The sequence below is a fragment of the Sander lucioperca genome, chromosome 13 (assembly GCF_008315115.2).
Source record: "Sander lucioperca isolate FBNREF2018 chromosome 13, SLUC_FBN_1.2, whole genome shotgun sequence".
Taxonomy (NCBI): Eukaryota; Metazoa; Chordata; class Actinopteri; order Perciformes; family Percidae; genus Sander; species Sander lucioperca.
Window position 1 is genome coordinate 20,351,985 of NC_050185.1, and position 23,942 is coordinate 20,375,926.

The window sequence follows — 23,942 nt, forward strand, 5'->3', positions numbered from 1 at the left end:
GGCCTGCTGAGCAATATTGTTACCATGCTTACCAAGTACAGATGGTACATTATTTTATTGAATGGCTTTCATATTGTTATTTGTTTTTAAATTTGCTGGCAGACAAACTATACAGTTGAGTCTCACTGTCCGTCACTTTCTCTTCTTTCTCAAGGACCAGAAACTGTGTGAAGAAAGCATGAGTCTATAGCCGCTTTCCGACTTTTGCAGTTCCTAGAACATAACGTTCCTAGAACCCTTTTTTTCTCGTGTTCCGACTGGACCAATTTGGGGATTATTAAGTTCCTCTGGCCACAGTTCCTTTAACTCTTTCAGCTCCTACTTCAGGGCAGGGTCTTTTCCCTTTTCCGCATAGGAACCCTTAGTGACCTAGCAACGTCTGAAACACAAACAGTACATATTCTTCACTGTTGCAATTCGCCTACGTATGCTAACTCATAAGACAAACATCACACATTCAACCAGCTAATTGTTAATGCTAGTTAAACTTACCTGTCTTTTCGTTTGCCTTTTGCGCTCTGCTCTGCTCTGCTCTTCTATCTTCTTCCATCATATTAATTAGGATCATATTACGCTGGAGCCTTTGTCTTCTGTGTTTCTCTGTTAAGTACTCCAGCCTAGTCTTTAAACGCCGCCGTTCGAACTCCGTTTATTCTTTACTGTGGCGCTAAAGTCAAGTGACGACGCTATAAAGACCGTTGCCGTGCTTGCTTCACTCCCTTACCCCTCCTACCAGTTCCTATGGCCACTTGGCCAGTGCGAATGCAAATGGAAAAAACGGTTTTGGGGGAGAGTAGTTAGTAGAACTGTTTAGAAGTGGACTGTTCCTATAACTACGTTCCTGTAACTACTTGGTCGGAAAGAGGCTTTGAGCTAAATGCTAACATGCTCACAATGACAGCACTAACATGCTTAGTTTAGCCTGATACCATGCTAATATTTGCTAATTAGCACTAAACATAGAGTACAGCTGAGGCTGAGGAATGCAATTAGTTTTGCCATTTAGTATTTGGTCATAAACCAAAGTTAGGACATATTTAAATGTTGACTTGATGGACCTAGATGAAAACTTAAGGGATCATCAAAGTTATTCACCGTGTGGTGGTGATAGAGGAAAAGTCAGTGGATCACCAAAGTTGTTAGGATGCATCCTCTGGAAACTATGAATGTCTGCACAAACGTTTGTCCCAATTCATCTCAAAGATGTTGAGATATTTCACCAGATAACTGCTGCTAGCATGGCTGAAAATACATCCTTAAACATTTACCTTTTCCTCTGCATATCCGTGGACCGTAAATACAAAAAAAAGATTGTGATAATTACCACTGCTTTATCTCAGTGTCGGTATTGAAGTAGAAGTGTGAGGCAAGCTCAAGGAAAGTATGATTAAATAACACCTAGAATGTGTTGAATTAAAGATTGATTAAAATATGGTAAAATAGAAGCTTCCTTTAAGGTGCGATATTACACCGAGTGGTACAGTACACGTTTTGCTTCTACCTGTCTTTTTATGATATTGTTTTTCAGTGCTGTTTAAAAAAAGACTTCTAACAAACTATGTTAATGCTGCTGTTTAAATTAAATACCTTTCTTTTAACAAACACTAGGCACTGTACATTCAAACTAATGTATTTCCATAGCAAACAATGACATCCTTACAGGGAGCAGAACAGCAGTCAGGGCGCGAGAGACGCGAGCTTGTGACCGGAAGGTCGTTGGTTCAATCCCCAGACCGACAGGATAAAATCTGGGTGGGGAAAGTGAAAGAGCAGCACTTACCCCTCCCTCATTACCACCACTGAGGTGCCCTTGAGCAAGGCTCTTAACCCCAACCGCTCTAGTGGAGGTGCTCTGTGGCCAGCAGATCAGACTGTTGTTGTACTGGGGAGCTTCCAGGTATAAATGTGTAACTGTGTGACTATGATCAAGGTGTTCCTGGCTGCCTCTCAGTGAACCTTCCCTGAATAAATAAAGGTTAAATTAAAAAAATTAATTAAAAAAAGCAGTCACTAAAACAACATATCGTATGGCCTTTATGCCACACAAGTCTGCATATGGTGTGATAAGTCTATTAACAGCTTTTGCCCAGATTTTCCCAGCATTAATACATTCCATGAGTAACAATGAATAGTTGGAAGGGGCAAATACATGTACTGTGTATAGCAGCTTGCACAAATAATTCATTGTTTTCTTCCCTGTCTGTTTGCAGTAGGACTTCTTTGCTTAGCTTAATTTTATGTCAACATTTTATGAAACACAAACTGATGCCCTTTATGTACTCTTTGTCCTCTTGTGGTCTTTCATCCTACCAGTATTCAATCTGATTTTGTTTGCTACGTTTGTTGGCTTCAAACGGTACAGTGTTACTACAGACCCTTAATCATGACATAGAAGGCACTATGAGATTACTTAATGATGGGTTATATTACAAGAACAACACATGTACTGTAAAGTCTGTGTCTCTCTGGGAAGTCTTGACCTCTGTGCTCAGCCGCATGTGCTCCTGGTCAAGTCATGCAGTGTCACGGCTGCCGCAGTACCAGCTCAGGGGCCAACGTGGGTGAATTCCTGCGTCTGTTATGTGTCCGTGGTCAGCTGGTCGCACCACAGCTCATTATGTAACCGGGCAGAGATGGTAAATGCAGCCTGGCAGGGCAAAGAGCTATAGGCAAGAGATGACACAGGCTGAGCCTAACCGGCAGCGACTCTCACAAACACATACAAGTTGTTGCTGTCAAAGTACATACACAGAAATACACATACAGCTAAAAACAAGGACAACAACGCTGAACAAGATACACAAACATTTGACTAATATGTACAGATAAAAGTTTGTATAAAAAAGAATATATACATATACAGATGCATACACATATGCACATGCGGGCCTCGTGATCTCTGGTACAAAGTGGTGAATTCAGGTCTACTTAATTTCTGGTCTGTTAGACACTACTGTGGGTATTTACATTTACACATTTTTCATTATTCTGACATTTATAGACTAAACAATTGAGTATAGGGAAAACATACGCAACTATGCAAAGGTAGTGGGGGGCAGTTGACAGATGTTGCCCAAAAAAATGAATTTCAGGTGAAGACCAAACTAAGCTTTATATTATCTGCCCTGCTTAGGCTGCAGACAGTGTGTATTTAGGGTCTGTGAAGAGATGAGGCCTGAGCTATAGGAGACACTGGGGATCCAAGAACAATAGATGCTTTTTTTAAAGTATAATTTTTTTTCTGAAGTGATGGAGTCATTGAGACTTTTCCCACCTTTGAACAGGAAGTGGGTCAATTGTTATTGTGTTTTGTTTCCTGTGGTGTTTGTCCTCAGCTTCCTGCCGGGCCGTCTCTTTTTTTTCTCACTTTCTGTGTTTTTCCTTCTTTCATACATTCCTCGACCTGGCCCTTTTTTGTCACTGTGGCTCCCTTGTTGTTAGTGGTATCACACATTTGCTCTGAATAAGGTATCCTTTGGAAATCGATGTTGTGAGATGTCGTTAACTGTTTTGTTACTGATGTGATCCATGAGCCTTAAGACCAGGTGTGTGTTGGGCATGGGTCATCTTTCTGCTGACATCAGAAGATACCACCTCACATCAAGGAACCCTTGTTGGCTCCTGCCCAAATGGGTGGTGTTTTTTTTCTTTCCGCAAGGCGCAATAAACATTTTCTGTTGCATAGCTTTTTATTTCATGTATAAAACTGTGTGTGACATGACACTTTTACAACGTTCAGTTTGGTATCCAGTTTCTGGTAGTCCAATTGCTTCCATAATTGTCCGTTTTATAACCATTCTACATCTGACTTTGAACCAGATCAGTATGTTCTCAGATTTTAATACACATACCAAACCTGAAAACAATATGCTGCAGTAATAATGAATTTGCACGGCCCATTTTTAGACCCAACGCACCTACACTCAAACAAAAATCCCATCCCCTGCAGCCTTGTACTATTCTAATGTGGAGGAATTCCTACAGTATCCCATTAAACTCACCATGTCTAGATCATATTGTAGCCCCCATGGGGGTCCTTAATACAAAAGTAATTCTCTTCTCAGAATAATAAGAAGTGTATCATTGACAGAGCCCTGTGTTCAGTTTTAAAACTTGAAGCAGCCAGGCATGGTGCAGTTCCTGGTTAATGGTTGACCAGAGAGGATACAGAATGCTTAACTGTTGTTGTTTTTTTTATAAAGGAGAATATTATTCATACACTCTTATTGACCCTGTTGCGTGTGTGTGTGTGTGTGTGTGTGTGTGTGTGTGTGTGTGTGTGTGTGTGTGTGTGTGTGTGTGTGTGTGTGTGTGTGTGCGCGCGCGTCATTATATAAGCATTCATTTCTTAACTAGAAGCTTAACACAGATGGCAGGGATGTTAGCAATTTGCAGCCCTGCAATTACAGAAGAAGCAAGTGTTGTAGTTACAAATGCACTATTATGCATTTAGTAGACATGTTGGTTAATTTAGGTGTATGCAATTTGAAGTTTAGGCCAGATCAAGGCAGGAATGTAGAGCTTATTAGAGTGTGACAGCTTGTGTTGGTCAGCTAGAGATTTTAGACACCGGTGTGAGCACTGCCCAGCAACACCCAGCCACAGTTTCTCACCCCTGCACACACACACATAGACATGCTGAATCTCTCTGTCTTTTTCTGTGTTTGACACACACATACAGGAGTAATTGCACTGCAGGCGTTGTGGTGATAACATCGCATGGCAACGCGGCTTTCCCTTTCCCGGTAATAGATGCTTTTCTATGTCAGTGCTCAACACCCGACCACTTCCACCTTTTCAAAAACCGCTTCCTCTCTGTTTCTGTTTGATCGGGGCACAATAGGAATGATGTCTTTCAGGTCCTGTGGGAGACTTGAATCCAGAAGTGAAGTAATTGTGCTTGTGTGATGCCTCCCTCGTCCATTTTATGCGGACAGTTTTTAAAAGATTTCTCATTTGAAGACACAAGGTAAAGATTTGGGATACGTTTCCAGTGGTTTGTGTTAAGTCTCTTCAGCCTACCTTGATATTTAATGGAGGGTCAAGCACTATGCATGCTGTACATTGTGAGTATTTCAATTCAATTCCATTTTAATTATAGCGTCAAATTATAACAGACGTTATCTCAGGACATTTTACAGATACCGTAGTTTTAGACCACACTCTTTTTACTCTAGTAAGTAAAGAAAATAATGGTTCACATTTTGATGAAGGCCTGCATGGGCCAAAAGGTCAAACGAAAGATTTAGTTTTTTATTTCCCTTTTGAGTCAATAATCTGCCCTCGGGGAGTCTGGTCTATTATGGTTTTGACTGTTCTGTCCTATAGGAAGATAAATATAAACAGCATGTACAGTAAGAGTTGTAGGCAATAGTGTCTTCATACAGCCACATTCAGCCTTGTTTTGCTCCCATGGTGCATTGTGCTGGTTTTGACAGTACTACCCTCATTGCTACCACGATATTTTTAGTCCATATAATTGATCTATGACTCATATTTGTTCCTCTTGCCTTAATAATTGAGTTGTCCAAAAGTATTCAAATCGAAATGAACTCTAAGTAGATCTGCTTCACTGTTTGTGTTAGAAGTTTTGAGAGATATTTTTGGAGATAGCAGCAGAAGATAAAATCACATTGTATGTAGACCTTTTATCGCAGCAGACATTTTGATTTGTCATAGCAAGAAAAACACAGGTGCAACTGATAACATTAATAATAGCTCCTCAGTTAGCCATGCCAATAGGCAAGCTTGCATAATACCAAGGGCCAGTTTCCCAAAGATAGATTTGACGTTGGCTAACTAATGGTCAGAATTCAGAGAATATAATATTTCTTGAAGAATTAAACAGTTATAACCACATTTACTGGGAAAATGCAGTAGATTCAGTAGAAAAAATCTGTTAGCTTTTGCTAACTCGTCAGTGAGGCTCAGGATAGTTTCTTTGGGTAAATGAAAACAACTGACTATGTCCTAACTGCTGTATATTTCCAATACACTACTGCGGTCTTTATTTTTGTAACTTCATCAGACTAATCTAAAAGCACCATTAAGTCTGTCCCTAACACTACAGACTAGAGCTGGGCAATATATCGATATTATATTGATATCGTGATACAGTATGAGACTAGATATCGTCTTAGATTTTGAATATTGTAATATTGTGATATGGCATTAGTGTTGTCTTTTCCTGGTTTTAAAGGCTGCATTACAGTGAAGTTATGTAATTTTATGAACTTACCAGACTGTTGTAACTGTTCTATTATTTGCCTTTACCCCCTTCGTCATTATATCCACATTACTGATGATTATTTATCAAAAATCTCATTGTGTAAATATTTTGTTAAAGCACCAATAGTCAACACTACAATATCGTATCGGTTTCGAGGTATTTGGTCAAAAATATTGTGATATTTGAGTTTGTCCATATCGCCCAGCCCTGCTACAGACCAGTCTAAAATACCTTTGTGAACCAGGTTTTCCTACACGTACAGTAAATGGATTGCAAGCATTATTAATGTCATTAATTAAAACTGTTTTTCCTTCTTTGATGTGTCAAAGGGTCTGCAGTAAAAATGCATTATTAGTTGTTCTGCCGAGTAGATTTAAAGTCTTATTTCTCACTAGTGAATGCTTCTGTTCGAGAACAACAGGGCTAACAGTAGTATTTTGAGGAACAATCCATTTAGCTCCTCAGTCAGAGGTCCGTCAACCCATCATCATCTTAATCAGCAGATTTAGCAGGGCTAACAAGCTTATTGGTTTTGGATTGCTAGTTGGTTGGCTTGCTACCATGGCATCAGTCACTATAGGCCCCAAATTTCCTGCTTGTACTCTTTCATCTTCCTCTCTCCCTCATCTGTGTCATTTCACCTTTCATTCTTGTGGTTTGGCTGCGTCATCTTATCATCCTGTACTTGCTGTTTCTATATTCTCTATCTCTCTATCTATTTCTGCCTTTTCCTTTTCAGACACCTGGTGGTCCAGTCTCGTGGCTGCATTAGGAAGGTCACGCTGGAACACATAATCCAACCAATGAAAGACAAAAAAAAAAAAAAGTGAAAGAATTTAACACCCGCCCCATCCTTCATTCCTCTCTCTCCCTATCAGCCTCACCCAATGTTCTCTCTCGCATGTATTGGTTTTATAAATCTAATTCTTCACAAAAATGTGACCTCGTTGGATTTTTTTTTTTTAAACAAATGGTCTTTAAATTCTTACTGTTCTTAAGTCATACTCTGTCCTCCCCACCACCATGATGCAGCACTTAGCTCAGTTGCCAGGCAGAAAGTGGTCATGAGCTTATCCTTATTTACAGGTCTCTATTTAATGTTGACCGCCTGTTATGGAGCTCTCTCGTAATCACGTGTGGAAAGGGACTTAAGTGACATAAATGCTGTACATTATTTTAAAAGTAAAAGCGAATCGGCTGTTCTCTCTCACACTTTCCAGCACAGGAATTGGGTATCAGCCTTCAAAATAAAAGAAAGCTTCTTTGCTGGCCACAAAGTGATCAGGTTGCATTCATTTTAAATTTTATATTGTTTTTAGAGTACTTATACAAATGTTAAATGATGCCTTCACATTTCTTCAAAGTGTGAGACTCATTAAGGCAGATAACTTAAGTCTCTTAAGGTCTGGCTGTAGTTAGTTCCTATATTACTGTTATAGCTCAGGTGTTCTTTCATTTTGCACCTTGGAAACTAATATCAATTATATAATCTGGTTTAAATGCATGTCTCCCTCTCTCAGTCCTATGTACATTTGTCCATTACAAAGAAAGGTTATGTTGTCATCAAGTGGAGTCAGCCACAGCAGCAGTAAAACCAACAACATGACACTGACTACGTTTACATGCACATAATATTCCGTTTTTTGCCCTTATTCCGACAAAAGACGATATTCCGACTAAGCTGTTTACATGGCTAATGGAAGTGAGTATTCCACTAATATTCTTATATAATATTTTTTTTTTGTTGGACCGTGCGAACACAGTGTCCCTCTTTTATTCCTTCAACCAGCTTCTCGAAAAGGTTGACGTATAGCGATGTGTGCGAATATCCAAAATAATAATGTTGACAATGTTTAAAAGTAGCTGTGTTTCTCCTTCTTATCGGGTCTGCAGCCTTGCAATCTATTGGCTGGTTGGTTTGTTTACAGCAACCATAGACGCATATTCCGAATGTGCTGTATACATGTCCAAAAAATTCCTCTAAAACCCGAATAATACCGGAATAACCCACGTCTTAATCGGAAAATGCTATATTCGGAAAAAGGCCTTATTTGGAATATCCAACCGGAATATGTTCACATGACATGTATCAAATTCGGAATAGTGTCATATTCGGAATAATAGTAGAATATTGGTGTGCATGTAAACGTACTGATCGATGCTGCTCTTTGCATCACTTTGTCTGACACTGTGCTAACAGTAACCCAAACTCTGTATAGCTAGGCTGGAGCACTGCCAGCCACCATAGAAAAAAATAGAGAGGGCAACTAGGGTCTTTGTCCGACACTAGACAATCGCACAGGATTTTAGAAAGCTGATGGTGTCATTGAGAGCAAGTTTGACCCGTGCAGAAGACAGATCAGTGTCAAATAGTGTTTTTAAATGCTTAAATCTTAGCTATTTTTATGAATTTAGTACTATATTTTCAGTTAACATACTTGTCACTAAATCTTTATCATGTAATAAAGCCCACCATGTGTCTATTAAAAGTGTCATTCTCAATTTGATTATTCGTTTATCACATTGTGTATAGAGATTATTTTACCTTTTGAAAAATCTCCAATCAAAAGAATTAAGAAACGCAATGTTTCTACAATAAATTACAGTAATGCTGAACTACATATCAGTTTTAAAGCAGAAGATATTACTAAACATCTCTGCAGTTGGTTAATGATTAGGCTAGCTGTGTAACTTCTTTATAACTGTCATTACCAGGGTTTTAAAGCGGTTTTAAAGAACAGAAGAAAACAGGGGAGACTAATAGCTGTTAGGAAGAGAAGCGAGAAATTGAGGGTAATGGTGGGGGATAGTTAGTCTTTGTGACAGTTTTTTTTGGGTGGAGGCTGGGAGGTCACCCATCCACCCACCAGCCCCACCACCACTACCCCCTCCCTTCCGCCGTCCTCCCTCCTGCCTTGGCTAGTCTCCATGTGCCGGGCTCAGGGCCTTGGGAATGAATGGCGCCCTGCCTCTGCTCTGTCTTTGAAGCCAGCCAGGAATGCGAGGCCTCTTTTTTTCTGCCCTCTCTCTCTGTTGTTCAGGCGGCCGGCAGCACTAGCAGCTATCTGCGGCAGTGAAATATTCCCTCCGCTGCGCTCATTGTGCATCGGAGAGCCGGACGTCATCGGCTGGCCAATCAGTGGCTCCCGCTAGGCAGCCTCGGGTCTCGGTGGGGGGAGAAGGGACTTGCTAGAAGTCTTCCCTCTAATATCTAGCTCTCCTGGTTACTTGGTCTGGTCCCTCTCATAGAGAAAGAAAGAGGTTCTGACAGAGAAACATGGATGGAAATCATTCAGCAAATCCTTATTTAAGTTGAAACATTTCTTTTTCAGATGGAAATCAGGAAGGTCAGCGACTTAGACTCAAAGTTTGGGTGAGTTTTTCTATTTCTTTCTTGCCAACGGTGCTCTCTTAAAGTTTCTTAAATTTCATTCACACATCTCTGAGTAGCTCCCAGTCTGTCTTGCTACTGTGACTATTGATCCAGCCTTCCAACTTGCGTTCAGCTTTCCTGCTGTCATTGTTCAGTTATCTTGTCTCTTTTTGTTGTGGTTTGCGTGTGAGGGTATTTGTCTGGGCCGGTCACCCTCTGCCTCACCCTCCCTCCCTCCCTCCCTCCTCTCTGTACATTTTGTCACTGCCTGTCCCCTCCATCACTTCCACTTGAGCGCTCCCCTGTTTGGGAGCCTCTCTCTCTGTTCGCAGAGAGCAAGAGGAGGGCTGGAAACCACACATACAGAGACACACCACAGATCAGAAGGCCCTTCATAAACACATGGAATCCTTAATACTGTAGTTTGAAAGGCTCTTGGGAGGCGGGTTTTGTGTGTATGCAAAACGACCACCTAGGATCATCTTTGATTCGGGTTTTTAAGCTCGGCCAACAAACATGGCAATACTGGGAAAATGTTACTCATTAGAATTTGATTATAAAGGAGGTTTCAGTTGCCAGTCTAAGTTACTTTTCTATATTTGTTGGATAAGATAACACATTTCTTGCACCTCCATTTATGCTGAGGCACAACTTTCATACTTCAGTGTCAGAGTTGATTAGCTGGTGGGCTTGTCTTTGTTTTATTGGCAACATTGACCATTATGTATGCATGACAGGTATGCAGCTTCATCTTGATGACAAAGTCATGGAGAATGCAGGTCATGGGAGAGAGAAGCCTACATTTACTCTGTCATTAGAGTCCACCGTGAAGCCTAAACCTATCATTAACTTGCGGGGGCTGGTTTCTGTACTGAAGAGGACTTTTTGGATAGCTGATGATGGCAGCAGGGTTTCTTTGTGTAACAGAATTGTAGGAATAGAAGAGAGAAGAAAGAGAAGTTAGAAGAAACCCACCATAGACTGTAGTCAAGATTGAAGTTAATTGGTTTCAAAAGATTCATCCCAGCTCAAACAAATGGCCTGTGGAATAGGTGCTGCAGCAGACGCAGTTTGAAAGGCCTAAATATTATTAAGTGGTATATGCAAGTATTCTATTTGTTGATATTTACTGTGTACCTACATTGTCTTTACAGCAATCTGCAAAACACTACAGGTTCTAATACAGAAAAATAGCCTGTAAAGGTTTCCTAATGGTCTGAAAAGTCAAAAGTTTAATCCTGCCCCAAATTATTATATTTTAGTTGATTATTTGGCAAGAAATGGATAAAGCAAATGCTTCTGTCCCAGGAACAATAAGAGGAAAAGGTAGAAAAGTCTTTACGGGTCACAGTGCTATATAACAAGGCATTATACGTCTGTCACATGACTAATCCTTCCAGATTTCTGTAGCTCCATATGGAATTCCTGAAATTTTTTATGTGTGTGCTGTAACCTCGAGGCTCTTAATTAGAGGCCTTGTCGATGCAAAATGGCAGACAGACTCCTCCAACAGGTGGTTAACTGTACTGACCTACAAAACCAAGCTGCAGTTAACCGTGTGAGCTGTGAAACATAAAAATTACTTAAAACTTTGTGTCTTGTACACAAAATGATTAATCGATAATAAAAATAATCGTTGAACATTATATTGTAACTTTGTTTTCTTTCGATTTCAAACACTTTTGAAACTGTAAAATCCTTTTGACCCTTAAAAAGTAAAGTAAAAAGAAAGAAAGAAAATAAAGATTCAAACCTGAGTTAAAAATACCTTTGGAGTCATAACTAGGAAAGTTTAAGAAGTTTTCCCTTGGTGCTGCCAGGTACCAGCACCTCCACTCTGCTGGCATAAACAGTTCTCTACTGGAAAAAAAACATCAGTCGAAGGTATATGATTTGTCTTTACAACTTATAACAGGTGGAGCATAATTTTTCCACTAGAGGAATTTGACCTAGAAATGCCAGGAAAAGATTTTTCACTGGTGGCTTACTGTTTTCTGTCAATAGTGTTTGAGCAGAAAGCACCTTGCAATAAGTTTCTATCTTTGGAGGGTAGCTGATTTAAAAAAAAAAAAAAAAAAAAAAATTCCACATATACAGCTGATGTGGGGGTGTAGCTGTTGCATGCCGTTGAGTGTTTGTGTTTGTGTGTCAACATAGTGGACATGTGAAGTTGACAATCTCACACAAACAATCGTGTTTGTGTGAAATTGTCATGGCATTGCAAAGCAGTCAAAACAGCTATGTCATGAGATGTTTATTGAGACTACACAAAGCCACGTGATATATTAAGTATCGGTCTGTCTTTACGTTTTTTTCAATTGCTGTTTGTACACACATTTTGCCTAACCATTTCACTCTTGAGCAGTCATTTACCACAGACTGGAGTGTGACAGACTGACTGACTGACTGACTGATGACCAGTTTGTGCTGTGTTTGTGTTTTCTCCCCCAGGAGCTACTGAGCAGACTGTGTGAAAAGGCTTTGAATAAACAAAAAGGAGGCAGGAAAATGACCTAATTAGCGACAGGCGTGACGGACAACTTGGTGCAAATGTGTTGGTGGTAATTTCCCCAGTTTCACCCGCAAGGAAGACCCATGCATCAGCGCACATACACGTACAACACATTTACAAACCCCGCCCTTCCCTTCCTGCCATCCGCCCCAGTCCTCCATGGAATCCTACAACTTCCACTTTGAGAGAATGAGCAACGTGGACCTGCATCCTCTGAGCCTGTCCGTCAGCCGGCTCTCCCCAGCCAAGTCCAACAGCAGCATCGCCGACCAACTTGCCCACCACCAACACGGCAAAGGAGACTCTGCCTACAGCTCCTTCTCTGGTGGGTCCACTGCCCCAGACTACCCCTCCCCCTTTCTCCCAGACGACCTACAGTCCAGCTCCTTCACCCACTATGCTGATCTTAAGTACGTGAAGTCTATTTACCATCCGACCCAGGTTCTGCAGTCTGACTCAAAGACCATGGACCAGCTCTATTGCTCTGTGGAAGCTATCTCACAGCAGTTCCGCAACAATACCAGCACCAATGTAAACCACCACAATGGCAACGACAGTTTCCGTACCAACAACAAAGCACTCTCTAAAAAAGCTGTGCATTTGGGGCCACCATCCCAAGGTGCTTACCCTCCTGTCCGTCCTCCTCCAATCCCAGCACGCCTGGATAGTTTCATAGCAACAAAAAACTTGGAAAACAGCAGGGTCCACCATCAAGGTACTGAGTTTCAACCCCAGCAGCCACAGCCTCAACAACAGCCCAGACCCCACAATCGACTCCATCCACAGCCCCATGGTCTGAATGCCCCAAAACCTGAAACGGCTAACCCAGATACAGGAAAATCAAGCTTCAATTCTGACCCAGTGTACTCAGTTTGGAGGGGCTCTCAACAGCCACAGGCCCAGCAGCCGCCAAGCTACCGCCCCCACCTCCAGCAAAACGATGAGACCAGGGCGGCGTTAAACCCAGAATACCTTTTCATCACAGATAGCAAGGTTGCCTCTGAGCAGCAGAAATCAACAAACATCCTAAGTCGATCACCTCCCCTAGGAACAAGTCAGCCTGAGCACCTGAAACCCAGAGAGCCTTCGAGCAGTGGTGGATGTAATGAAGACCATCACAACAAGCCAAGTGGAACCACTAGCCATTTTGAGAGTCAGCGCCAAAGGGCACACTCGGCCCATGGTTGGCTGGGTTCAGAGCCAAGCCGAGCTGCCAGCCCCTGGAATGCTGGTCAGAGTTTTGTCAACAGCAGCATCCAGCATAAGGGTCAGTTCTACTTTGTGACGGGAGTGTGTAAGCTGTCTGAATCTGGTATGAGGACACACTCTGCATCTGTGTCTGGGTCTGAGGCTGGGAGTGAGAGCTCCACTGTGTTGGAGACACACCGGCTAAGAGAAAAAGAAAGATGTCACAGCACAATGGATAATTTGTTTAGACCTCTCCAAGAGAGCTCTCGCTCTTCCAGTGGTGTGATTCCAGATGAGAGAGAGACTTTCACGTCCCAGAGCAAGGACCTGTCCTCCAGAAGCCAGGATCAGGAGAATCAAAGACTATCCCTCATCTCGACGCAGTCCTCTCCAAACTTTGACAGCTTAGAAGAAATCGACATGATGCAGATTCGAGATATTGGCCGCCACACTGCCAACAACCCTATATTCTACTGTGGACCTGACAGAAACTGCCCACCACATTCAACTAAACAAACAAGCGAGTTCACCTCACTGATAAACAATGAACAGTCCAACCAACACAAGAGAGAGGAGCAGGCAAAGAGAGGGAAACGGCAGCCTTTGGGGGATGTAGCCAGCGAGAAAATAAACAAAGAAACTACCCCGCTTCTTTACCACCTTACCGGAGCCGGCAGGGCAGCGTTACAGCCTAAAAAGGATGCTGATTTCAGTATAAAAAGCAAGGAAGCAATCCCAAACAAAACAGGTCATGGAGACGTGGCTACTAGCGATAAGCAGAGACCTCCAAAAACTGACACGAGCAAGAACGATAGAGGGGAAGTTATCTCTGTTGACTGTAACACCCTGGACGACTCATTTAAAAAGTACTACAAAGAAAAGCTGAAGGATGCCCAGTCGAAAGTCCTAAGGGAGACGTCATTTAAAAGGAGAGACTTGCAGCTGTCATGGACACACCGTATCAGGCAAAAACCGGAGCTGAGACCTACAGTGATTCACACTTTCACCCCATCACAGGACTCTGAGACTTCCACAGATACACTCACTCCATCTGTGACCTCTGAGGAAACAGAGAGGGGGAGCATAAAAGAAGACGTCAGGGAGAGACAGGAGGAGATGGACAAAGAGACTAAAAAGGAAAACGGGAGACCAGCGAATGTGGCCATGCCCCAGGTAGCACGTATCGGAGGCAGGAGGCGATTGACTCCAGAGCAAAAGAAGATGTGCTACTCTGAACCAGAGAAACTCAACCAGCTTGGTGATGCACCCATCCACTCTGCATGCCGCTCCTTTGGCAACGAAAATGACAACCCGTTTGCAGTTGAATGCGAGGGAGAGGAACGTGTGCAGCAAGGAGAGCAGGGACTGGTTGCAGCACGGAGGAAGATGTTTGAGACAAGAGGTAGAGCGCTTTCAGCCTCTAGTGCTTCAAAGACAAACTTAAAACATCTGCAACAGAAGGCCCTGGCGGAGTACATGGAGCGTAAGACGGGCCAGAAAGTGGCTGAGCCACAGCAACCAGCGCTTCAGATACCATCTCCATCCAGACAGAGGCATTCTCTGGGGGAGAAACCCTTTGACTGGGGTCACAGGCCTCTATCAGGAAATCATGAAGGCAGAAACACCAAGAAGAAACTCCACAGACCCCACTCTGCAGGCCGCATCCTTGACTCTTCCACCAGCTCAATCAGGTACGAAAAAAAGAAGCAGAGCCAGAGGGCAAAAAGAAAAAAAAAGTTTGATGTTGTTGTTTTTTGTATTGATCAAATCATTTAAGTATGTTATTTTAATTCTAACAAAACAGGTACGCCCAGTTCTTCTCAGCTCAGTCTTGTTCGGGCCAATATGCCGGCCAGTCAAATCAACCCAAATGGAGGGAGAGTCAAGGTCCATTTCACGGGAAGTCTGCCTCAGTGGAGAGTCTGTTGGACCAGCCAGAACCACCTAGTTTCCTCAGGAACAGATCCACATCCACACCACATGCGTTTCAGGTACGTCTGTTCAAATTGAGACTGATAAAAATAAAACACATACTACGTTAAAGTCAGTGTCTGATTTTCATTACAAGTATATCCAATTAACTTTCCATTCCAACAGGCCAGTCAGAAAAAATTCACTCAAAGAAAACAAGATATTTATGAACCCACGTCTGGCTTTTACTGTAGTAGTTCACACTTGTTTTATATACTTTGCTATTTAATTCAGAAGAATTTAAGTTTGTACCAATTCAAGCGTAACTCATGTATTTCCTTCTGGCTCTTCTTCTGGGTCTGTAGGCACTCGACTATGAGGAGGATCCATTACCAGTTACTATGGAAACCTGGAGGTATGTACCAGCACTGCAGACAAATTGGGACATTTTTATGTGTTTTAGGTCAGGAGAGTATTAGGTCAGTGAGTGTGCGCTGTGACACAGACTATAAATCTCCACTTGATTCATTGTGGCACTGGAAAGTCAACACCCAACTGCTCCAGCAAACCAGCATTCCTTTAAAAGGATTTTTGCATGGGCTGTAAAAAAAGAATCATTGACTCAACCATTTTCAAGGAGTTGACCTATTTCTCAAAATTATATTGCGATTTGTAGGAATATCATATCATTATTGCCAGTCTTTGAAAAAAAAATGTCCAGAGCCCTATGCAAGAAATTGCATAAGAAAATGTGATAGTTAAAAGTTTTTATGTTTGATGATTTAAAGTTCTAAAGTAATCCTAGTTTGTATGAATTGATGGCTTACATTTAAACACTGATTGTCAATGTCAGTCCCCAGATGGATGCCACTGAGGACTCCTTAATTAAGCCGCCGCCTGAGGGCCATCAGAGGGTCCGTGTGGTCGCACAGAGGGGGAAGTCCATGGAGGAGCTTGGGGCATCAAAGTTAACAAGACCATCAGCCCTTAGTAAAAGTTCGGAGCAGCTAGATCAACTGTGGAGGGATTCGACTGGACCAGGAGGACCGGACAGAGACAAGATGAGTGTTTCATTCTTTGCCGAAGTCAGAGAAGCCCAGGGGCAGGACGGCGGGAGGAAGAAACAAAATCGAACAGAGCAAGCGGGAAAAGAACCAGAGATCGTTGGTCAGAAGAACACTCCGGGACAGACACAAAACCAAACTCAGAAAAAGTCCTTGTTGAAGCAGAACTCCGAACCTGGGGAGGATGCCACAGCAGGAACAAGGAACTCAAGTAGATCCATCTCCCCGGCAGCCTCCTGCTCCTCTGCCCGGGCCAGGGTTCACTCTGGATCTCCTGGTTCGCACGGACCGGTCACAGATGAGTTCAGGTCCAGTGGACTGCCCAGTGAGACTTCATCTGACCCACCTTCCCCCAGATGTCTAGAGACCAGTGAGAGGGGGATCAAATCCACTTCGTCCACCCCCACCCAGACAAAGCTTCCTTGTGAAAACAGGCCAAGCTCCAGGTAAGATTATACTCTGTGTCAATGCAGCATTTGTTTCCTCTGTGAAATGATTTGACTAATTGAATGTGCCGTTTTCTTGCACAACACCCTGACATTGCCACCATTGGAATATATCGCCCTTCAGCCAACTGGACTAAAACACACTCTAACAAGTTGTGATTCAGGTGTGATTCCTAACCATGATTTGTTTAACTTCCAGTAGAGTCAGGACTTCTCCGTCTGTGACTGGATCAGAGAGAGAGCAGTCGGTGGATGAACCAAGCGCTGACGCCCCACAGCCTGACTCCAACCATGAAGTGTCTCTGAGCTGCGGTGTCACCACAGATCCATCGCTGTGGATTCTTCCTCCAGAGGAAGAGATCAAAGACGAACACCAGACTTCGCCGCTGATAGACAACGTTTTTGACGACGAGCCCACCAGCTCGGCCCCGCCAACGCAGACAAGTGAAAGCTCTGTGTCTCCCTGCACCTCCGTCTCTGATGCAGACACCAGTCAGCAGGCGGAGGAGGAGGAGGAGAATCCAGAAACGGAAGATGAGAAGTCGGGAGAAAGCCAGGAGATGGAGGAGAGGGGAACACCGGAGGGAGAGACGGAGAGCGTGGAGAAGCCTGCTGAGAGACCTCAGTGGAAGGAGCTGGTAGAAGCGTTGGTCGAGGCCGACCGATCACTGGCCAGAGTGCTCTACCCACTGGCCAATCGTAAGACGGCACTGATGCTGATGGAGCAGCTGCTGTCAGAAGACACGCTGCTGATGGAGGAGCACTACAAGAAGAAACAGGAGCAGAAAGGAGCTTCAGAAAGGTAAACGTTAATGTCCTGGAACACAACACTTAAAGGTTAAACCAGCTGTGGTAGCTATAAATAAACTCCCACTAGTTTACGCTATTGAGAGTAGAGATGTTCCGATACCGACACCAGTATCGGTATCGGCTCCAATACTGCCTAAAACGCTGGTATCGGTATCGGGAAGTACTGGAGTTTATGCACCGATCCGATACCACATAATAAAGCCCTAAAGAAAATCTACGTTAAAGTAGTTTATTTATATTCTTTTTCCGTTATAACTGACTGTCAAACTGCATAATAAAAGAAAGTTCTGTGGCATTCATGTTTCACAAAGAGTTTAACCTGAGCCAGACCGACAACAAAGATAGAAATCATATCACATCCATACAGGGATAGTAGTATACAGTTGTTAAAACATAATAAAATACATGACACACTGGTATCGGATCGGTACTCGGTATCGGCCGATACGCAAGTTCAGGTATCAGAATCGGTATCGGGAAGCAAAAAATGGTATCGGGCCATCTCTAATTGAGAGCATTTTACTGCCTGAGTTCGAGAAGACAGCACACCCCCGAGAACACTTAAAAAATAATAGGAATATGACAGATAGAAGGTGTAAAATAATAGAAATGGGCATGGAAAATGGTAGTATCATGTATAACAAGCACTGCTTCAAATATTTCGCTAATCCTTGGCTTTCCATTAGGGCTGCACTATATATCTTTTTTTTAATCGTCATCTCAATATCAACTGCCGCAATATACATATCGCAAAAGGTTGCGACATATTGCAATAGACACTGAGATAGAGATTCTTTGTATTAGTTGAAAGAAAATATCAGTAGAAAACTGCATATTAAAGTGTAACTGTCATTCTTTTTTTAGTGGTGCCTGGTATTGTCAATTCGCTGTTCAATTTGTTCAATAAAAGAATGTTAGAAATGATTTCCTTTCATTTTTTTTTAAATTCAACAAGCAATTTCTTGTATTTTAGAAGAATACTGAAAGCAACAGTAAGGCAGAACTGAGTACACTTTAATATCTGTCCCTTTCCATCCTTTCAGGTGACTCCATAACACTTTGTCTTGTATATACACAGCTATGTAGATGGAAATAATAATCCATCACATATTTAAAACTAGTTTAGAGTTGAAATGGTGTTTAGAGTGCCAAGTTAGTTTTCAGTTAATGATTCCTGGTTTAATCTTTTTCCATGAAACTTGATACTGGTTTCTAATTGGCAAAGAACTTCGCTCCACCAGTGTTGTGTTACCTTTTGTTGCATTACATGCACAGACACACCTGGCTATCTGCTTACTGCTGTACACGCACCCCCATTTCTGCTAGTGTAAGCACACTTCAGATACAAAGAGAAATTTGCGGTTGCATTTCAGTTTTGTAATGTGTAAATAAGGCTATACTATACTGTATTTGAAGACACTATATGTGGCACTTTAACAGGGCGCAAGAAAGCTATTTTGACCTAAGCATGTTTTTTTTTTTCTAGTGCTGAAACGGTCGAAGGGGCTGAGCCACCTCCTTGTCCTTCTGTTCCTGACAGCCTGAAACCTCAGTGTACAGACCTGCAGAGCAAAGCTGACATCACTGAGAAAAAGGTAATTATTAATGTATGCAACATAAGAGTTTTTTTTGTCCAAAGTACCTTACAGCACAAGTAATGTGTATATTTTTTTAATCTTTTTAAACAATTAAACATTTTGCCAATTCCTCATGACAGAGAGGTGAATGGGATTTTTTTTCACAGTCAAAACAGAAACAAACCATTCTAAAGATGGCTCGACATGACAAAATGAGACCTTTGTGTAGCCAAAAATGTATTGCTTTACTAGTAACAAGACACTATGTCTCTAAAATTGTCACAGCTTTGTTGCATGCACATTAAAAAATGTCAAGAAAGCAGACAGGACAGCAGAACAAATGGGACTTTTAACCACGCACTTTGAACTGTGTTGTCATTCCGTTTTTCTTTTTTAAAAACGCAAACCCTGTGGTGATTTGATATTGATAGTATCTGGTCGCTATTTGGCTTTGAGTGGACTCAGACTGAGCTAGTTGTGTGTCTCTTATCACATGATGTACGGTCTGCCTCTTATCAGTATCTCCCACTTGCCGAATGTTTGGTTTCACAGATAACCTCTCCCTCGTCCTGACTGCCTCCCACATTTACTCTCGATACAGTACGCCTTTATCCTATGACAGTAAACACAAAAGACACACAAAAGTATTAGTGTTTTACTCCACATTTTTTTCACATTTGGCTCTGTTTCACCATGTGTATCGCTTCTGTAGCACCATTGCCTTACATCTCTCACACATCACTTTCTCTGCTTGAATTACCAGCGTCTCTTAGCGTCCTATATCGAGGAGCGTCTGCGTTCGCTGGAAGAGACACGTTGTGCCCTGCAGACGGAGATTCAGGAGAACGTGGCCCATGGAGAGGCCCTGCAGGTGCTGGTCCGTGAGCGCTGTTTGCCCGTGGAGCTGGAGAGGTACAACCTGTTCATAGGAGACCTGGAGAGGGTGGTTAACCTGTTGCTGTGCCTCTCTGCTCGGCTGGCCAGGGTGCAGAACGCCCTGAGCACCGTGGACCAATACACTGATGCCGAGGAGAAGGTGAGCAACCAAAGCCTTTTGTTTGTTTTTTTTTAGCCCCTTTCTTCGGAGATTAGTGGGGTCATAACTTAGGGTTTTGAAGGTCTGTCGCAAGATCATTTCCATTTTTAAGAGTCCTCTTATCTTGCAGACGGTCTTTGTTTTTTGTTTTAAGTAATATCTGTATGCTATGATAAACAGCTTGCAAAAATGTGCCCTGCATGAGTAATTAATTAATGTATTGCTTTATTTATTTGTCAAAGTTGCATAATTGTTAGTCTATATCCTTGACGTTCCACTTCTGGGATTGCTCCGTTGCCACCGGAAAATCTGCCGGATTTCACTCATTTAGGCCGGATATCTTTGGGCTTCCTTTGCGTTGGCATTTTAATCTCCGGTCGATACATGAGTACTATGGTTAACCTTTTCTCAGATCTCTGCAGGGTAAATCCAGACAGCTAGCTAGACTATCTGTCCAATCTGAGTTTTCTGTTGCATGACTAAAACAACTTTTAAACGTACACATGTTCCACCAAAACAAATTCCTTCCGACCCTTTTTTGCAGCGGCACCATGGCTTTTCTCCGGTGCTTAGCACCGCCCAAGACAATTGTGATTGGTTTAAAGAAATGCCAATAAACCAGAGTTTTCCCCCCATCGAATGCTATGTGGAGTAGCCAGACTCTCCTCCAGCGCACTTTGGAGGAGGGTCTGGCTAAGCGAGACTATATCATTGTTTGATGGTGATGCACTTGCCAGCAGGGACTGTTTTGAAAACTCTCCTTGTTGGTGCATTTAATGGGCCTCATTCACCAAACGTTCTTAAGAACAAATTTGTTCTTAAACCCCACTTGTGCAGTTTTCACGAAGGTTCTGGCATTCACCAATGTTTTCTTATTTGGGATTTGTTCTTAGATAAGAACAGAATCTACGCACACTCAAGAGCACTGTTTATTTATTTATTTTTTGTGGCATTTTTGGCCTTTATTTGACAGGACAGCGTAGACATGAAAGGGGAGAGAGAGGGGGATGACATGCAGCAAAGAGCCACAGGTTGGGTTCGAACCCTGGGCCTCTGCATCAAGGAGTAAACCTCTTGATAAGGGCGCACGCTCTACCAACTGAGCTACCCGGGCGCTCGCAAGAGCATTCTTACGTACAATTGAGAGCTGACATGTTTGTGCAAAATAAGTAATTATACCATTTTTGTCCGTTTTAATTTAAAATGTAATACTTCTCTCCTTTATAATTTTGTAACTAATTATTTTCATTATTTCACACATAATTATATGTTTGTTTTAATAAATACACACTACACTTACACTTCTGCTCATTTGTAAAGCACTTTGAATTGCCATTGTGTATGAATTGTGCTAGGCCTATATACTTCATCAGTTCTGCGCCCTTCTCTGGCTACAGCGTCCACTGCATGAGTAATTGCATTCCATGCATCGGTTTTATTTGCTGCTCTGTATCCACTGCTGACGCTATGAAATATGATGTCTCATTTTTCGCTAACTTCTTGCAGCAGTACCTCCACTTCAGAATTACTAAAGTTTTTCTTTCTTTTGGAGTCGAGGCCTCCACCACCTTAACCACGTCTTTTCCACATTTCCCTAAGTGTGCACACGGCCCTGCCATCTCATGCCCTTTTATGGGAATTAACGGGGCGTTTACCTATGCTAAATAGGAGCAACGGGCACAAGCTTTCAATTTACGAAGACATTGGGATTCATCATTCTAAGAACACACCTGCGAACAATTCTGCTGTTTAAAGCTACATTGTGTAAGAATTTCTCCCATCTAGCGGTGAAATTGTATATGACAGCCAACTGAATATTACTTTCTAGCCCGAACCCAAAATTAGCTCTCTCCATCGTTTGCACGCAGCTGTTCTAGCCACTCCAATATTAACTTTGGTCTTGTTGTTTTGCCTGTCGCGTTGTCGTTTTAATTCTCTTTTTCGCTTCCCTGGCGAGTAATCTCCCCCTTGCATTCGTCACGGTGCCAGTAGGTGTAAGAGGGCGAAATGCGGAGGTATGTCCCTCTTTGGCTAATGTATTTTAAAGATGGAGGCGCTACATGGCTGCCGGAGTCGCTCGTATTTTGAATGATTCGGAATGGCAGATTCTACGCTTACGAGAATACTTTGATTAGTTGGTGGAAGTAATTACACATGAATGAGTAAATATTTGTGAAAGAACAGAGGGTTTTTTGCTAAGAATCAACTCAAAAAATGACACAATGTAGGTTTAGAAACACGTCAGGAATCAGACGTAGACTTTTCTTAGGAACTTTCTTATGAACAAATTTAAGGAAACAAGGCATGATCTTGTGAAATGCAAGATTTCTGCAGCTAAAGAGAGAAACCTTTTTTAATGCAACCAAATTCACATACGCCTTTCTACAACATCCATTTTTGCTTTTTGTTTGTCTTTGGATTTTCTGTCAGTATGGCTTATGAGTGCTGTGTTTTTAGCAGCCTGTTATGATATACATTGTATCTATTCACATCTCACATCACACAAGTATCAAACGCATGGAGCCAAAGCATCAATATGTGAATCTCCGTCCAAAATTGTATAAATCTGATCTGAATGTATCCATGCCGCTTGTTTCTGTGTCTTCCTCTCAGAGAGCACTAATATTGTGAATGAATCTCTGGCTGGTTTCTGGGGTTAAAGGTCAACTGAATCAGTTAAATAAGATTTGATCAAAATCTACTGATGTACTGGCAGCATGCACCGTCCTGTGCTCCGTGTATTATGGTCCCATTTAGGCTCCTGTCTTTCCCTCTGAAGTTGTTTACACATACACACTAATACCTGTGAGTAAAAGGCATACTGTCAGCCAGATGGCGGATGTCATGATTTACTGCAGCTTTTGTAGTATTTGTTTAATTTAGCATCTAGCTAAATGAAGATGACCACGGGTGTTAGAAGTGTGTGGCAGCTCCCATGCCCTCAGCAATGCTCTCTTTCGGTTTACTTTAGAAAAGCAAACACATGCCGCTTGGGAAACGTTTAAGGGCGACTTTAATGGAGTCAAGGTTTCTCGCTGTTTGGAATTCAAAAAATGTTATCGGTGTTTAATTACCAGTTTTTCTAGCTTATCTGTGTTTGAGCCAAATGCTTTATCACATGCATGACATTTGAAGATTGTTTTGGATATACTGCACTTTTTGGCTTGATATATTGAGAAATAATTACTTACATTGTGTCATGCTGCATCTGAGGTAGATACCCCTTATTCAAATATATTTGCTGTCAGACATTAAGGTCTTTATTTCATATATCATGAGCGTCACAGGATGTGACTTGAGCTCTGTGCCTTTCTTTGTTTCCCTTCTGAATATCCCGTTTCATCAGTAATCACACCATCAATTTATGTTTGCATGGATGCATAAAATTTCTAGATTTCTCCCTAAAGGGCTCTTTGTCAGTTTGTCCATCTGGAAAAGCCTGTGCTGCATACTGAGGGCTTGTTAGAGGCTCATTTGTTTTCTTGCCGTTATCAGCAACACTGGTATTTACACTGCACTCACCGAAACTCCAGCCAGGTTTCGATGACATTTGTATCCACCCTGCCCTCTGTTGACATAAGAAAATACTGCACCTCCTGCCCTGTGGCTGTTTGAAACATAATCCTACAACTATTACAGCTCTCTATTACATCGAACATATTACCTTTCAAATAAAACAAGAAATATTACCCAACATATAACACTTGTGGTAAGAAATATAGCTTTTGGACATGATTCATTTTCCGATTTCCTATCAGCAGTCCTCTCCAATTCTGTATTTGTATAAGTTTGCTCA

At 42.1% G+C, this 23,942-nt stretch overlaps 1 protein-coding gene across 3 annotated transcripts in view; it reads left to right on the top strand.

Annotated features, from left to right (window-relative positions):
- shroom1 (shroom family member 1) overlaps positions 1 to 23,942 on the top strand; it is a 39,472-nt gene that overhangs the window by 12,560 nt on the left and 2,970 nt on the right. Inside the window, exons 2-9 of one of the 3 annotated variants that reach the window (XM_031280746.2) lie at positions 9,562 to 9,602; positions 12,054 to 14,993; positions 15,107 to 15,293; positions 15,579 to 15,628; positions 16,067 to 16,723; positions 16,923 to 17,525; positions 19,020 to 19,128; positions 19,874 to 20,146. In XM_031280746.2, coding sequence (XP_031136606.1) covers positions 12,274 to 14,993; positions 15,107 to 15,293; positions 15,579 to 15,628; positions 16,067 to 16,723; positions 16,923 to 17,525; positions 19,020 to 19,128; positions 19,874 to 20,146 — 4,599 coding nt within the window. In that variant the 5' untranslated portion in view covers positions 9,562 to 9,602; positions 12,054 to 12,273. The remainder of the gene's footprint in view (positions 1 to 9,561; positions 9,603 to 12,053; positions 14,994 to 15,106; positions 15,294 to 15,578; positions 15,629 to 16,066; positions 16,724 to 16,922; positions 17,526 to 19,019; positions 19,129 to 19,873; positions 20,147 to 23,942) is intronic. The other 2 variants (XM_031280748.2, XM_031280747.2) reach the window with 2 other exon arrangements.